This window comes from Halichoeres trimaculatus, unplaced genomic scaffold (genome assembly GCF_033239565.1).
Source record: "Halichoeres trimaculatus isolate MK-OKI-2021-1 unplaced genomic scaffold, fHalTri1.1 fHalTri1_scaffold_12, whole genome shotgun sequence".
Taxonomy (NCBI): domain Eukaryota; kingdom Metazoa; phylum Chordata; class Actinopteri; order Labriformes; family Labridae; genus Halichoeres; species Halichoeres trimaculatus.
Window position 1 is genome coordinate 16,068,488 of NW_027437190.1, and position 17,884 is coordinate 16,086,371.

Here is a 17,884-nt window from a genome sequence, read left to right on the forward strand (position 1 = left end):
AGAAAAACATACTGGTGCTATGACAAACAAAACACAATGCAAACAGACAGGAAGTTAAATAAAGAGTAATAATTAACAGACACGCAAGCTGACTGAAATCAAAAGCGTCACGATCAGTGAAACAATATGATCGCTGATGGTGATGGGGGTTTTGACTTGAGAGTCAGGGGGCTTTCAGGGACATTGTCCTTAAGGCCATACAAATGATTTCACAGAAATCTACGTTTAACTGGGAGTGTAGCCTGCTGGGAAAATGAACATGACTTCAGCTTTCACAGCACCCTCTGCTCTTGATTTTATAACCTTTTTCTCTCTGTTCATTTCCAGTGGTGTAAAATATGTCAAACAACTTGAATAAATTAAGTGCATCAATCACAATGCCTCAAAATATGCATTTCATGATCTAAAAAATAGAAACAACTTAAAATTATTTACTTTTTTTTAAGAAAAAAAAAAAAGAAAAGAAAAAAGAAACACAAAAAACTCTTTATCAGATACTGAATGATTCCAAACACAAAGCATCATTTGTCCAATCCAATGTGAATCAAATATGCAGAGGATCAACTTCTTTAAGAATAATTTATCAGCCAGAGGCTCCCAAAATAGCACAAAAATAACCTGCTTCTGAACAGAGGCAACATCCTAAAGATTTTCCCTTTAAATAGGGATTACAATTGGTTTAACTCATTCCTAGTCCTGCAAGGACACGTTGCGTCTACGGGAGGAGGCGCTTCTTTTCTTCAGCATGAGCTTGAGCTGAGAGAAAAAGAAAGATAAAAAAAAATGAATAAAGAGAAAGAAGAACACGAAACTGCAAACTGAAGGGTTACAGAAGTGTCTGCTCACCTGCTCCCCCCGGGGGCCGCTCTGCAGCAGGTGAGCTGGCTGGTCGTTCTCCAGGTTGCGGATGCTGGGATCAGCTCCTCCGCTCAGCAGCAGTCGCAGGATCTCTGCTTGGTGGGGGTTACCATGGAGCCCAGCCGCCATGTGTAAAGCTGTGTGACCGTGAGCCTGTTGAGGAAACGCAGCATGACTCAAGCTGTTAACAGTCAGGTGTGAGTAGAGTACATATTTGTATACAAACAAACAAACAAACAGACAAACGAACGATGTAGTCATAATTCAGTTCTGAGAGCCATGTCAGGGTGGGACTCACTTTCATGTTGACAAAGTCTCTCATGTTCTGAAGGGGAATCTTGAGCAGATGATGCACCAGATCAATGTTCCCCTCTTTCACAGCCAAATGCAGCACCGTCTTGTTACTTTTGATTTCCTGAAAGTGAAGAAATGACATAAAAGAAAATACACAATTGAAACCACAAGTCACACGGGGCACTTCTATCACACAAGAGGTTGAAAACAAAGAGCACATTAAGCGGGAAATTTGTGCTTCTCATGACATCATCAAGGTAGTATCACATCTGGGCACTCCCCCTTAAAGGTCGGGATTTAGCCCATTAGTCTTTCACAATTATACTTGGTCAGAGTCAGAATGGCTCATTCCCTTATGTACCAGTTCTCATCATTATCATCATCATCATCATCATCATCATCATCATCATTATCATCATCATCATCATCATCATCATCATCATTATTATCATCATCATCATCACTGCTTCAATCTTAACCAAGGAGTTCATCTAACATTTACTAGACTGTTGCTAAACGCCACTCAAGTGGCAGCAGCTTGTTGCAGCTGGTCTTTCTTTGTTTCCCTTTTCTCATCTTTTAAATTCTCTTTGTATTTGGAGCTTGTCATTACTTTTTATTTCTTATTTGTTGTCCATTGACACCTAACTAGTTGCATTTGCAGTGGTGTTTTTACCTTTTATGTCCCTGTGTGTGTCAAGAGATCCTACTTATAACCATGGTTGCATTGTTAACAAACAAGATTTCAGTTGTTAGCAGCCCATAGCATGCCGATGCTAACCAGTGCTAGGTCCAATGTTCTCTGCAGGCTGAGGAAAAGGAGGCTAGGACGATCTTGTGGTACTGCAGTGCAAGCTAAGAAGTAGTGACACTGACATGTCCTTCTATTCATCTTTAAAGGGAATTTAAAATTGATCTTCATCAATAAGATGGACAAGCCAGCTGTGCTAACCCAGCACCAGAGGGAATACCTAACAGGGCTAACACGAGCGTCGGGACTGGAGGGACTTTGTCTGCTGTTGGGTGACAGGATGCAGGAGAGAGAGAGTGAAAAAGTCTGGTGTAGAAAGAGCTCGGTCCTGGACCCTGTGAAGGTGGTGGCTGGCTGAAGGGTTGTAGCCAGGCTGTCGTCTGTGACAGACTACTTTATTTTTTTCCTAGATGACACTCATTATACTATTCTGTTCACATATTTTTTAATTTTTGCATGATATACTGTCTTTGATTGCTGCGTTGTCGCTGAATTTACCTTCTGGGATTAATAAAGCACTTTTTATTCTATTCTATGATTATTCTATTAATGAAGGAGAAAGAGTGTGTATGGTACCTGGCTGAGCAGGGAAGCCCCTGCGTTAAGGAGCATCTGCACACAGGAGAGCTTCTCTGCAGCTTTGGTCTGCAGACTCACATCTGGCATGGCGCTGCAGGACAGAGCCTTCATGGTGAGGCTGTGAGAGATGGCTGCACAGTGCAGAGGAGTCATACCTGCGGCACAGGAGAGGACACTGTTTGAATGAAGACCCCAGAGATGAAAATACTCTGACTTTGTGCTTAAAACCTCATGGCTGACTGTTTATAATTCACCCTTTGCATAACACAGTAAAATAAAACACTGGCGTACCTTCAAAATTACGTGCCTCCAGGTTGACATCTGGCCTGCTTTCCAGGATTACCTTCAAAATAAAAGAATGAGTGTCAAAGTTGGTTCTGTATATCTAAATTCCCTTACCAAATAGGTGCATCTTCCATGACTGAACCAGTGCCTCCTCACCTGCAGAACCCCAGGTAGGCCGTAGTGAGCAGCCAGATGAAGAGCAGTCTGTCCTTTGACTTCACAGGCGTTGATGTCTGCACCCAATGACAGCAGGTCTTGCACAATCTCTGTCTGGTTTGCTGTCACCGCTACAAGAAGAGCAGTCTGCACAAGTATATAACAGTGCAGTTTGAGAAATCACAATGCCAGAAAACACTGTTAAAACAATCCTAACTTTATAGTTAAGGGCCCTGAATTTTTAAAGCTGTTTTTCTATCAGTAGATCAACAACCTAGATGTTTTTTAAAGGATTATTCCAGAAATGACTTACTGTGTTTATTTATCATTTTTAATAGGAAAAAAGAGTGTATTGTCTTTTCTGTTGCTTAAATTACAGTCAAATTGATGTATAACTAATTATCTGTAACTAAAAATGTAGCTCATTATATACAGGTTTATGTCCATGCTAACAATCCAATGTTTTTTACTAGAATTTGCAGGTAGATCTTTTTAGTTTTATGTACCGTATGCAGCTGCGCCCTGTTTCCTCCTCTCTGATGGTTGGTTACGTTTCAACAATAAATCTCAAGGCTGTATCAGACTTTTTCAAAACCATAAAACTTGCAGACAGAACACACTATTAGTTTGTGTCCTAAGTTTCCTATTTTCCTGTTATTTTACAGCAAAGTGATTTTTGTTGTAGCAGCGCTTTGTAACAGTGAGTGAGGGGGAAACGCAATGGATGCAAGACCCTGCTTTGCATTGAGGCTGTGCTCCACTGCGCAAGTCAGCAGTCCGTGCTCCACTGCGCAAATCGGCTGCCTCCAGTGACTTTTACAATGTGTTTTATGTTAAACAAGATGTGTTGATAGGCTGCATTTTATTGGATAATTTTAAAAATCAGCATTATACAAATTACACAGCCAGTCCATGCAGTGGGGCATAGACTGTCTTTCCCCCCACGCAGCACCTTAATTACACAGCAGGATCTTATATCCACTGCTTTCCCACCTCACTCACGGTTACAAAACACCATCACAACAAAAAAGTATTTTGCTGTAAATAAGGGCATTTTTTATCAGAACTCTTCTCCTTGTGACTACATTGAAGGTGTTTGATAATAACAGTTTGGGAAAATCTGTCAAATTACTCCTTTTTTCCAGCAGAACTCTTAATGAAAATTTCTGTTAATGTAATGTATTTGGAATCTATTTGAATTAGGATATTTTACTTTAACTTAAAAGTTTTGGTCTGACACTCCTTTATTTATTTATTTATTTTTTTTTGGAGGGTTTTTATTTTTTTTTTTTACAGTGTAAATATTCATCCCTTCCAAATATTCCACTCTCCAAACCAGAGTAAACTACTTATTTTTGATATATATTGCTTGATAATAAGACAAAAAGCAGTCATGATGATAGAACACAAGTTGCAGTTGGATGCACTTGATAATCATTATTTAGAGAGTCTGCAGAAAAGTATAAATTTTTCTTTCATTTGGATCAATTCTTCTATGACACATAATATCCATGCTTCAATGTTGAAACCATACACTATCAAATATTAACCCAAAAGAACAGGCTCAATATTACTGATGAAAATTAACATTTGTGACAATGTTAGACTTCAGAACGCTCAGATCTCTCATGTCTTCGTCTAATTTCTTGTCCCTTTTAGACCCATTGTTATAGCAATCACTTAAAAAAATGGATGAAGAATTGGATTTTGTTTAACTGTAGTCCAGTTCTTTGTAAAACAACATGATTAAATTTAACAAAGACACAAGGTGAGAATTTGGTTTTGCAGTGCAAACATGTTGATCTAATGCCTGGCACTGTGAACTCCTTCTCCAGAGGAAGAAAAGCACGTTTTGAACACACACGTTTTATAAACTCTTTTTATATACTTTTTCTTACCTTCCCCTTGTGTTCTTTGGCGTCCAGTCTGCCAACATCCCTCAGCCTCTCTGCAGCAGCGTAGGCACACTCCCTGAGTCCCTTGGCTGTGTAGATGTGCAGGATGCTGACAGAACAAGCGGTACATGATCAATGAGCTTTAATACAAGGCCAAAGAATCTCAGTCATCCCCACAAGCAGTTTCACTGTATTCCTTTTCACAGTCATTAGATTTAATCTGTGTTTATAACCTTCAAGTGTTTGCGGCTGACTCATCAACAACTGTGGGTCTACTCTGTCTTTCTATGATTACTACACTGCAGGCGTGGCTCTCACTTTTAGGTTGTGACTGAAAACGAAACTCTAATGAAAGTCAATAAACTCAGCGCTCTTTATGCACTTTAACAAATTATTAGTGTGTGTGCAAGCAAGTTTTTAAGAAAAAGTGGCATCAGTTTGAGTATAAACTCACGTGTCTCCATCTTCATCTTGCCTGGTGGCTCTCCTGTCGTCCATCCCGCTGACCAGCATCCGAGCTTCATCCAGCTTGGCAGCATCCATTGATGAACCAAAACTCAGCTGTGAGGCCTGACTGGGACCCAGAAAGGACCACGGAGAAGACATACTGGGATCTGGGACCAGCATTGAGAACTGAGGCCAAAGAGACACAAGATTTTCAGAAACTGCTTGTGATTTCAATGAGGGTGACAACAAGTGTGAGGTTTTATCTTACGTATGTTTGAGGCATTGTGTCTCCAAGCTCCTGCAGCTGCTGCTGCTGCTGTGTAAACTCAGGTGTCACTGGGGGGTTGTAGGCTGCAGCAAAGCTGGATCCTGGAAGGCTGCTGTAATAACTTGAAGACTCTGGAGCCCCAGTCCACTGTTCAAAGCTCACCGCCATGTCTGAGTAGCTGCTTGATGCACCTGGAATGAGAAGTTAGTCATATTTAACTGTGATATATTACATTACATGACTGCGAGATGGACTGAGCTGAAGGACAAAGCTGGTAAATTTCTACCCTTCACATGGTGCTAACAAAACCCATGAATGCTTTATTCTGTTTTAGTGATTTGTCCTCTGCTCTGTGGCTTCAGCCATGAGCACATTTAGTCCAAATGAGGACAGAAACTTTTAAAATAATCATTTTCATATTTCTTTTTTTGTTTCTTTATACAAGCAGAGTGAAAAGAGAATGTGCAAGGGTCATCTTCCAGACATGGATTTGGTGCATTAACAGGTATTGTGCTATTCATAACAACAGGGGAACTCACAGCCCAGAGCAACACTGGAAGATGGATGTGTTTTGAAAAGTGTTTTGGACATCAATTGCCTCATATGAAGAAAATATCAGGAGTTTAGCTACACTTCATTCTGCATTGAGAAGATTCATGAACTCTGTTAAACGTTTTTCTTTGTCTTTTCATGGATTTAGTCCACTAAGTGTACTCAAATTTAGCTTACTTTTGCATACACTTAACATCAATATACTTTAAGTTTGTTTATGATTAGTACACTTATAGCATGCTATTTTGGAACAACTAATTTTGTACTTAGTATATTTTAATTGTCATTAAATTGTAATAAAGCTCAACTTTAAGTTTATTTAGTGAATTTTCATGTGCTAAAGTGGAACAGCTTAAAGTATATTTTGTATCCTTTAAGTATTCAACTGTACTAATATATGTTTATTTAATCAAATTAAAGAGTATTTTGGTTGTATTTGAAATACATTAAAATCATTTTTAGTGTCTTAGAAATATATCAGCTTTGTACTTTTAGTGTATTCCTACTGTGGTAATAATATGCTCAATTTTACTATTGGCTTCTTCCAAATACTAAAAGAGCATATTCAGCCATTAATAATAAATATACTTTATTCTTACTTTGCTATACTTTCTTTATTGCACATTCTTGCAAATGTATCACCAGTACAACACAGGCTGAAAGACGAGTGTGTTTTCATAGAAATGCTATTAAAGCACAAATAACTACATAAATAATTCAAATGTAAATTAAATGCACTCCAACTTAATATAACAGTTTCAATATTAAAATGTGTACTTTGAAAATATGCTTTCAGTGTACATTACAATGAAATTTGAAGCTAACATTTTAAAAATACCAAAAGTATAAGTAGAAACCAATTTTTAAATTAGTCCACTTACACACAATACACTTGACTTTTCCTAAAGTAAATTTTTGTGTAGTATATTTCTATAAAGCGCATTATAGTGTAACTATTTTAAATTGTGTTAAAAGTGTTAGCGTTAAAGCATGATGTTAGTATCCTTTTTATATAGTAACAAAAATTATTTGTGTAAATACATTTTCAATATACTTTTGAAAAAATGAATACAATTGAAATACAATAAAGTACTTTTTTTTCACCAGGGCACACAGAGAAGAAAATCAATCTAATTATCTTTCAATTGTTGTTAACTCTCACCTGTACAGTGAAACGGCTCAGATGAAGACAACTGCAGAAATGAAAAAAAAAAAAAAGATGAATGATGTGCTGTCATGTTTCCTTGAAATAACATTAAGTGAGATGCTTATTCCTGTGTGTGCTCTCTTACTGTAGCAGCAGTCTGAGGAGCAGGACTTGTGCTGGCTGTGGAGCAGGAAGGCAGAACAGAGGACGTCTCACGCCTTCTCTTCTGCTCCAAGAGCTTTTTGACTGTGGGCAGAGTGCAACACGGCTTCTCCTTTGGCGCTGAAAAAGACAAATATAGCAAGGGGACTGTGTCAGTTTTCTGTCCTTCTTTTGTGTTCTGATCACTCAGAGTGCTTTTACATTGTAAGTCACAACCACACACTGGTGGCAGAGGCTTTAGATCATTTTAACGTTAGAAAGATAGAAAGGAAAACAAAGTGCCCACTTTTTGAAAAATAAGAAAACAGAGGAAAGCTTTGCACACTGAGGGTGAAGTAAATCCCTGGTTGTTATTGTTGCTGTAGTGAGACAATAAGGAGTGAACTATGTTGGTAATTGAATCATTTTAGTCTGATGATACCCCAACTCATTTTCTCCATGTAGGCTTTGTTTTGCTCTCCCCTAGACAGACTAAATCACTCTTGAATCCATAAACAATGAGTGTGATTCCCCTCTTCTTTAGTAACATTTCCACTAAAACAGGACAAATGATGAGTTTGATAGGAAAATAACACAAAACAGAGCTCTGATGTGACCACACAGGTTTGTTTCCTCAAAATCTTCTCTCAGAGCATAAAAGATCAGGTGATATTTCCACCGGGCGTGTGGAACCAGCGCACAGAGATAAGACCATGAGAAAACCTCCTCCATTAGGAACCCAGACAGTGCCGCTGTGCAAACCAGACTAATTCATCAGAAAATCTGTACCATTGGGATTGCCACTGCTGATTTTCTATGACATCTTCCTGTCTCGCTCCGTTACGCTAACAGAAAGGGAAACCGCATCTTCCTGCCTTTGGTGTGTCACAGCACGTCACCAAAACACGTGTTGGTGCCTTGTGCTCTCTACTGCACCTACATGTCTGGGAGGCAGAGACAGAGAGTGACATGTTCTTTTGTTGTTATCTGTTTCTTTTAAAGCCTGTGAATGCCAGCTGCTGCGCTGGGAAACACAGGGAGTAGACAGCACTGTTCAGCAGAGTAAACACAAAGAGGGTGCACTTCTGAAAAAATATGCAAATCCAGTCGACATGAGAGAAATGTTAGTTTGTGGGTTTAACTATTTAGTTTCTGGCAGTTTTTCTTGATTTGAAGCAGAACTCTCACGCTGACAATCCTCTAACAATACTCTGCTGTCATGAAACCTTATGTTAAAAGTAACTTTATGAGAACAATGACATCATCCACTACTAGTGAATGACGTCAAGTTTCATTTTCAAGTTCAAAATGTGCTACTACTATTTCTAATTACTGACTCATTTGATCTTTACAGGTTTATGTAACCTTTGACCTTTTTAGATGTAATGTGATGTAATGACTTGTGACAATCCACAGCTGAGACCGAATGACATTTACTTGATACCAGCAGACGCTAACCCCAGGTGAGGTTTATGAGGATTTCCCAGGAGAATGAGGACGTTTGCCTCTAAACCTATAGTTTAGGGCTTTACACTGACTGCCCCCACACTGCTCTGGACGACTCTTCTCTATTCAAATAGGATTTTTGAAAACCCCTGGACACTGACTCATGTTGCGTAGGAGGTTGGGGATTCCGACGACCTTTCTCTTTTGGTCTGTCTCTGCAAAGTAAAAAAAAGTATTGCCTAGCAAAGTTCCTCATTTTTTGTGGTTTAACCGACCCAGCACACTGAACACAACACGAACAACGCTGGCCTGTGTGAAAGAAGGCATGAAAAAAAAAAAAAAAGGCTGAGGTATCATCATCATCAACAGTTTGCTGCTTTGATAAAATGGGGAAACGAAAACAAGCAAAGTAGGGGCGGGGGTGTTAAGGGTTTCCCCACAGGCACAAGACTTTTGGATTCACCATAATTTTGTTTTCTTTTTACGAAAATGAGACAAATTTAGGTATCACTCCACCTTACACTTCAACAAAGAGGGGGTTTCATCTTCAATGCACAGTTTCTGATTACCCAGAACTCAAAGTCTAAAGTTAAAAGGAGCAGGGTAAACATTCTCACTCAGATGTTGAATCATAGATTTTAAATTAAGTCAAAGGAATACTGTTTAATGTTTTTAAGATGCAAATCTAATTCTTTAAGCTTATTAGTTAAATCAGAACTGATAGGAGTCTTTTTTGATAACAGTATAACTAATAGGGAAAAAGAACCAGTGCTGTCAAAAACGCTTTTGACAAATCAATCAAGGAAAAGGTGTCAGCATAAATACCCTTTATAAACATTAAACCCTTACACCTTTTAAGAATATGTAACAATAGGACTCAAAAAGCTAGTCACATCTGCCATGAATAAGAAAATAAAAGCTCATATACTCACATTTCTCAAAGTGCATGTCAGAAACGATGTCGCTGTGAAGTCTTCAACAGGTCTTCCTCTTGGTCAGTGCTCCTTTCAAAAGCTGGATAAACTGATTGGTAAAGTTGGAGGGATAGTGTGTGATGTTCTGCCTGTCTCAAGTGTGACTGCCTTGTTGTCTTTGTCGCTTTCTGCTTGTACACACAGAGCATGCGGCTACCATCACCAACACAAGTCCACGCCCCTCCAGAGAGGAAGCCACACATACTGCTGTGCTGTCAAACCACCAGACCAGCAAAGAGTGAAAACATACAGGTGAAGAGACAGAGAGAGGAAGGAGAAAAATGAAACCAACAGCTATTAGCTGGGAAATAACTCTACAAGTATAATTTTTCAATATTAAAACAGAAAATACCTGGGCTATCTTTTTGAATTCAAAATGTTACTTGACAGAAAACAGAAGTATTATGAAACAAATCATTTTTTTTCATTTAATTTGATTTTATTTATTATTTTTCCTTTTTTTTTTTCACTTGAAAGGGACTGTGCAAAACAAAGAAAACTCTCAAGCTAGAGTTAGCTACACAGCTAATTTTCATCTGTGGTCCCTGGGCAGGAAGATATACAATAATATACAACACTACTGATGAAAACAAGTGTCTTTGCCTTTAAACAATACATACTCAACAAAAGTCCATCACTTATAATGTCACGTTTAAAAATACATTTCATTGTCTCTGGTTTCATGCATTCAGAGGATTAAATTGGTCATCACATGATTGTCCTGAAGCCATGATTTCAGTTCACTTTTAAAAACACTGAGACTTTCACAGTCTCTAATGTTGGCGGTAAATGTAGGGATTAAAGTGTGTAACAGTGCCTATAATAGAGAAAGAAAAAACTGTTATGTTTCTTATAACTAATACATTGATATATTTTTTAACATAAAGTTATGTTGGTTAAATTGTGTGTTCTAGTTCGCTTTTAAGATATTTAACATTTTACAATTGTTTTTTCTTTTTAGTGTTTCAGTCGATGAAAATATAAAATTCATAAGCTTATCTCTTAGCTCAATAATGAAATATAAGAAGATTATTGATAACCTCTAGCTAATGCACTGTTAGGTAAGTATAATATTATAAGTAATATGTTTCCTTTTGCTCCTGAAATCTAACAAAATTTAGAATGTTTAGTTCTGGAGTAATTACTTCAAATCTTGAGTCAGCTCTTTGATTTCTTTTTTTATCTTATTGAAAATATTGAAAACTTGTATAAGAGAATAAAAAAAATATTTTTTGTTGTTGTATATAAAAATGTATATCAACAAAAGGAACACAAATTTTGCTAGTTATATAACTTAAATGACATAACATAGAAAAATAAATGTTTCTGACACGGTTGACTCATGGAATATCTCGTCATATATTATCAATGAAATCTCTGACTAACTCAGTGGAAAGCCTGATTTATTTTAGTAAGTTATCATGCTCATGACCCAATTAAAAATATTTTTTTCTTTATAATGTAATTTGAAAGACAAGTAGATTTTAGTTAAAGTGTTTTTTATTACTGTTTTATTGATTAGGCTCACAGATTTCTTCAGTTTATCCAGACATGCTTATCACCAATAAGTCCCCACGGAAAGAACTCAGACAACCAGCTTCTTTTTGCTTCGTTCAGCAGGAGCAGAAACAGAACAGGAAGAATTTAAAATATGGGGAATTTCAATAAATTTAACCATTGCATTAAAAAAAAGACTTGAGAACCTCTTTACAAATCTATCAAGATAATTATATCAGAAGTGACTTCTGAGAGGGAGATTGATCGTGATAGCCATACAAACACATCTAACCCCTTCAATTTTACTGAAGTGTCTCATTTCCCAGACAGGATTTTCCAGCAAATTCATCTTGTTTTTGACAAGCTGAACATCAGAAACCTGAGCAGGTAAGTAGTGTCTCACACTGCAGCTTTGCTCCTTTGGGATAAATGGTTTACAGAGAGGGAAATTGATGAAGCACAGACCAGAGTCATGCACTACCACTTGCTAATGTGCTAGAAAAGTTATGTGGCCGACTTGTTCCCTATTTTTGGAGCCTTGCGGCTAAAAAACGGATTTTCTCTCTTTTTTGGGGGGAACTTCCAGCTGACCATGTTGGGTAATTTGTTAACTTCAACAAATAGGGTGTTCAATCAGAATAGATTTAACCCAACTTTTCTAAAAGTAGCAGTTAAAAAAAAAAATGGATCAACTGTCACTTCATCCTGCTTTCCTTTACCACACAGACTAATGGGAAGAGAACGACATAACTCTGAGATAATAAAACTTAAAAACATCCCAAATTTTTACTCAACTTACAATCTTTTACTTTTTTTCAAAACTGAGATTCTTCTTAATTAAAAAATAAAAATCAGCAGAGATGAAAACTGTTAGTTTTATCCTAACTTGTGGCTTTGAGCAGAGGTTTACTGAAAGCATAAAAATCATTATTAACAAATGTGCAGTTGTCCAATGGAGTACTCTGTATGAATCTATTCTGTCAATCAAGCATTGAAGTTTATATAATTTGAAAATGGCTTTTTAGCTTTTCTTGATTGTTTTGTTAAATTTAGACATATAAGTGGTGAGAGTGGATCTCAATGAAGCAAAAAAAAAAAAACATAGGTTGTTTTTTAAAAAACCAACAGCTTGGAGAAAATGATTGTAGAACTTGTGCATTAGAATTTTCCACTGTCAAAGGAATCAGTCTGTGATGATTAATGTTGTCCATGAAGAGAGAAGAGCTCCATCTAGTGGTCAGAGTCAGAATCGAGGAAACGCTAAGGTGAAATGACACTTAATAAAAGAAAAAAAACGCCAAGAGACGGTGCTTTTTCTACTAAACAAGTCAGTAAACACACTAATCCGACCACTGTATAAAAAATGGCTGTTTGGGAGTGGGTGAAATGAGATTAAATCTTATATCTCATCTAAACTGAGTTAAGAATCAAGTGATTCAAGATTTTAAGTAGCCTACTTACACAGAGGTGACATTAGAACCAGCCACCAACACACTCTTTTATCTCTCTGTCATGATGATTTTTCTTCTATGAGCAGCTAGGCTCTGAAGATAATCCTCCAGCTCATGTTCTCCAACAGCAGTTTCCATCCATACTGGATGAATGTGAATTTACCTAATGTAGAGTAAGACGTGTGTGGCCGAAGCAATACGCATTTTGTATCTGTGCTTGTGTGCGTGTCATTAAAAAAAAGATTTGTGTGTACATATCCTTAAAAAAAATAAAAGTACTGAAAGTTTAACCCGTCTTTTCTGTACCTCTGCCACTTTTGACAGCTTTCTCCAGTATAAATCCACCGTAATCCAGCTGTAAACTCATCACCACTGTTGAGTTGTCTCTCTCACAGGCCGGCGACGTTTCTGCTCAGCACCGGAAGTAAGAAAATTTGACGTCAAGGCTCAAAAGTGAAACTCTTAGGAAACGATTATCATATCATCTCTTTGGTTCCAAACGGCACAACATCCCGGACTGAAAGCAGGTACGTGTATAGATTCACTCTCACTGTCAAAGTTTGTCCAACTTTAACAATTTAATGTCTGGCGAGATACAGCTTATGGTTAAAGATAAATAAGACGAATGTACACCTGTATGCTTATTTTTTGAATGTGGAATAAGAATATTTTTTAGTATTATGAATAGATTTCAACAAACTTACTTTAAAATATTCCAGCATTAAAGCAAATACATAAGCTGTTTATCAAGACTGAAAAGGATGAAACTGTGAGTGATTTCCCTGTTAGAATGAACTTTGAAGGAACTGAAATGATAAAAGCACTGATGCATACTGACTTAAGTTCTTCATTCCAAAGGATGTAACACAAGTCAAAGTTTGGCCTCATTTCTTTTCTTCAGAAAGCCAAAACTGAGGGGACAACTGTGGCAATGGCATACCAAAAAAGCTTAAACATTGTCCTCTTTTTTCTCTGTGGTAAGCGTTTTTTTGTTGCTTTTCTCCCCTTCCTGCACACCATCATTTGGGTGGTCTTACACAGGAAAGTAAAACCACAAATACTGTGCACAGCAGAAGCTGACAGAGGTGTTGCATATTGACACCACTTTTAATAAAGCAAAGATGCAGCTTGTTTCATGTTTGCTTCTCTCTTTTCTTTAAGGCCTGGCGAGAGCACATGCAGGTACGTTCACCAAACAAAGATTAAATTAAAACCTAATAATGTAAATTGCACCGTTTCAGGGGGAAAAAACAAGCTTGATATGACACATTCTTTCCAGTACGTTTGGGTTCACAACCTACATCCTGCACCCACCTCCTTTTCTGTCTGACTGTTTATTAAACGTCTGCTTGTATTTTTCAGACACCACAGTGTCTTGCTACAGGATCGAGCCGGGGACAATGGCAGGCATTATCTGTGCAGATGTGTTGCTAACTCTTCTCATTGTCGTTGTAACCTATCGGTGTGCCAGCACTCGGCGTCAGAAGATAGAAAATGGTGATGACGCTCAAAACAATTAGAGCAATCGTTTATTTCTGCTGTTAAATGTGTATAGTTAAACCCTTTGGGGATCAGAAGTTCATCTTTCCTTGCTCCCCTGAAAACCTTGATCCTAAACTTTAAACTCTGGATAATGATGATACACAGATTGCTCACTCTGAAGTTTCAGACTTTTAAGATAATTTTTTAGTGTGACAAGTAGGGATGGGTACCTTTAACATTTTAAACGATACAGCACCAATGCCAGGTACCTGGCAATCGGTATCGGTACTCAAAGGTACCAATTTTCAGTACTTTCCTGTGTTTAAGTGGTTAAAAAATATCAATTTGTTTAATAATAAAACTTTTTTTTTTCAATTTAACATATTTATTCTTCAGTATATAACCTTACAATGCTGTGTTCATGGAAAATCGCCCAGTCTTCCACTCTGCCGCAGTCACAAGGATGCGTTTAGGTACCCAAACATTGTACCTTTTGATTTTTTAGTGAATTGGTACCCGGTACTTTTGACAGAATTTGGTAGGTACCTATAAAAGTATCTAATTCAGTACCCATCCCCAGTGACAAGACCCTTTGACCTGACTTTTTTTCCCTTCTTCTTTCTCATTGTTATTTTGTTATTAAACCTTACCTGCTGGCTGCCTTTGATTCCCCTCCTGTGTTTCCCTTTGTGTATTAATGTCTTTCTTTCCCTTTTCTTTTTACAGCTAACAAAGTGTACATGAATGTCCGTGCCAACTGCAAGGGCTAAAGATGGTGCTGTCCAGTGTGAATTTATGTTAACATGTTTATGCTGTTTTTTGTTTATTTGTTTGTTTTTGCTTTTTAAACACATTTTAAAATGCTATAAAAACAGATTTCACAATTTTTTATTCATTTGGAATAAGCACTGGCATGATTTCTTGTATAGGCAAAATTCATCCCCAGTTTGTTATGCACACAGTTAATACATTCACAGTTCAAAAGAAACTACTTTCACTACAAATTCACTTCTTTGCTGTCACTATTTTAATTTAATTTAATTTCTCCTAAATCAGAATTTTTTAATTTAACAGACCCTTTAAGATGGTGTACATTAATTTACAATATGGACTGAGTCCTTAAGTAATCTGCTTTCTTATAATAAAAATTGAGACCTGTGGATAAAATAACAGTGATTGCTTTATTTCACAAAATGTTGATACAGTTAACGTGCCACTCAGCGCCCTCTGCAGGTGATTCTTAGCAAATGCTAGGGTGTCTAGTTTTTCATTGGACATTCACATTTTCAGCACTAAAAGCTGTTAAAATACAAGTAGGAAAGAGGGCATTTGTTGACTTTTTAAAAAAAAATTTAATGCTGATATATGTTAAATTTGAAGACACTTGATGAGGTAGATCAACAGTCAGCACTTAAATCAAGATTATTCTTGCTTCATTTTGTTTTCAGTATTCAGTAGGTTTCAGTGTGTTCGTGTGTATTTCAGGTGATTTTTTTTAAACATCCGTTGACTTTCAAAGAGGTTCCTGTTCTCTGTTTTGTACTTACAAACACTTCTCCTTATCGTTTTGCTCTACTTTACAGCTGACAGTTGAGCTTTGTGGCTAACACAGCAGACCTGATAAGATTTAGGGCAGATGATGTGGAGTCTGTCTGAATGTTCAGGAGATGTTGTGGCCATGTTGTTTCAAACAAACACACACACAAAAAAAAAAAAGTCAGCTAAGCAGGATCAGTATCTCTGTACCTCCTGCACAGGTTCACGGTGTTGTTTTATCTCTCACAGGAGGTGATCTGTGTGTGGAATATAGGTCAGCCAGATTTGGGTTGCTATACAATCCAATATAGCTACTTAAGTGAATTCAGGAAATTACTCAGCTGGGTTTTGGTATGTCTCCTAATCTTTTCTGTTTGTTGCTGGACTCTCTGTGGATTTTCCAAAGTGTGCCATTCGTTCATTTGTAAGTAGTAGGGGTGTAATCTCTCTAACACGGGACTGGATTTGATATATTTCAAGCCATAAGCTTCAATTAAAAAAAAAAAAAAGATTGATATGAAGAGGAGTATGATACATTCATCTGAGTGATTTAGTTCAATACAATCAAACTAAATAAGTTTTAGAGAATTTTTTTTTCTTAATAGCATTTCATTCATATTTTTTCCCAAGAGCCAAAAACCCTGGGCCTGCTGTTCAAATCAAAATAGGCCTCATAATAAATGTATCTTGAAGACATTATCACAAATGCACTCAAGCTCAGCTGTTTTACTATGAAAGGTATTTCAGTGCTGAGTTTTGTTTTTGTTTTTGTTTTTATCAGGGGAAATTTACTTGCCACAGTTCATGTTTTCTGTCACTCATCTAAAATCCACATGGCTTGATCTCAGAAGTGAAACTGTATATGGCTTTGCCCATTTTTGGACTGTACTCTACCTGACCACTCAATAAAGCTAAAGAGTAATTCTTGTAATAAGCAATAAAATCCAGGCTGGACTGTAGATTTTTCAGAAGTAATTATGAGGACGTCAAAACCAAAGTCAGCTGGGGTCACAACTGAAAGCAGCCAGATACAGGACTCTGTACCCTTTTGATAAATCCAGCATACCACAGACCGTTTAACTTGGATCTTTAAGCTAATTATCTGTAACAGATACAGATCACATCCTCTAGTAAGTCAACACAGCAGTTAGCTATTTCATCTTTTACTGTCATCTCTCACCACACTCTCCAAGGTCTGTCAAGGTTCAGTTTAGAGAAATGGTTTTAAACAAGTCCTCTGCACTGATAGTAAGATTTCTATCTAAATCCAGCTTTTAAAAATAACTTAGCAGGACTGGCATTTGGGCCCCCAGGTCGTTAAAACAACTGGCTTGGAGGTCATTTTAGGTGCCAAGACATTAAAAAGAGGATTTATAAAAGTTCATATAACTTTCACCCATATTATATTCAGTCATTGATTATTAGGGATGGGCGAGGACCAATACCAGGAATCAGCATCAGGCCGATACCAGCCATATTTCAAGGTATCGGTACTCATAAAGGCTGCCAATACCAGCAGCCGATACTCAACTCTAAAAAAATCTTGTATTGAGTAAGTCCTCATCACCAGTTGTTGGTGCTACATTGCTGCAGTTTGACACCACTGCAAACGTGTGTCAGGTCCTGTTCAGACCAAGGGACAGCATCTGGTAAGTAAAAATGTAGCCTATGCAGAAGTGCTAAAAGTTGCTGTTCATTGAGAATCCAATTGAGGCTGGCTGCAGAAAGACCCGGACGTAAACACCCAGCCATAAAAACAGACTTTTACAGCATTAAAAAGGCATATTTACAGGCTGGTTCAAAAAAGGCCCGGCCATCTGATGAGGATGCCTCCCAGACGCCTCCCTGGTGAGGTGTTCAGGGCACGTCCCACCGGGAGGAGACCCCGGGGCAGAGCCAGGACACGCTGGAGAGACTACATCTCTCGGCTGGCCTGGGAACGTCTTGGGATCCCCCTGGAAGAGCTGGACAAAGTGGCTAGGGAGAGGGAAGTCTGGCTTCCCTGCTTAGGCTGCTGCCCCCGCGACCCGACCCCGGATAAGCGGAAGAAAATGGATGGATGGATGGATGGATGGTTCAAAAAACACCTATGGTCTAAAACTGTGGTTCTCAAATGGGGCTACGT

The 17,884-nt window shown here is 37.8% G+C and overlaps 2 protein-coding genes across 2 annotated transcripts; one reads left to right on the forward strand and one right to left on the reverse strand.

Moving 5' to 3' along the window:
- Positions 1 to 642: 642 nt before the first annotated feature.
- On the reverse strand, positions 643 to 9,883 carry nfkbid (nuclear factor of kappa light polypeptide gene enhancer in B-cells inhibitor, delta). The gene is made up of 12 exons (XM_074684176.1): positions 9,752 to 9,883; positions 7,378 to 7,514; positions 7,248 to 7,278; positions 5,534 to 5,724; positions 5,273 to 5,451; positions 4,822 to 4,927; positions 2,924 to 3,070; positions 2,774 to 2,825; positions 2,480 to 2,637; positions 1,157 to 1,273; positions 847 to 1,011; positions 643 to 756 (listed from the first exon to the last, which is right to left on the reverse strand). The coding sequence occupies exons 1-12, from the start codon at positions 9,765 to 9,767 to the stop codon at positions 691 to 693; spliced, it is 1,365 nt and encodes a 454-aa protein (XP_074540277.1). The 5' UTR covers positions 9,768 to 9,883; the 3' UTR covers positions 643 to 690.
- A 3,304-nt stretch (positions 9,884 to 13,187) lies between these two features.
- Positions 13,188 to 15,289, forward strand: hcst (hematopoietic cell signal transducer). The gene is made up of 5 exons (XM_074684296.1): positions 13,188 to 13,268; positions 13,643 to 13,718; positions 13,903 to 13,923; positions 14,104 to 14,238; positions 14,950 to 15,289. Exons 2-5 carry the CDS (start codon positions 13,673 to 13,675, stop codon positions 14,991 to 14,993), a joined length of 246 nt encoding a protein of 81 aa, XP_074540397.1. The 5' UTR covers positions 13,188 to 13,268; positions 13,643 to 13,672; the 3' UTR covers positions 14,994 to 15,289.
- The last annotated feature ends 2,595 nt before the right edge of the window (positions 15,290 to 17,884 follow it).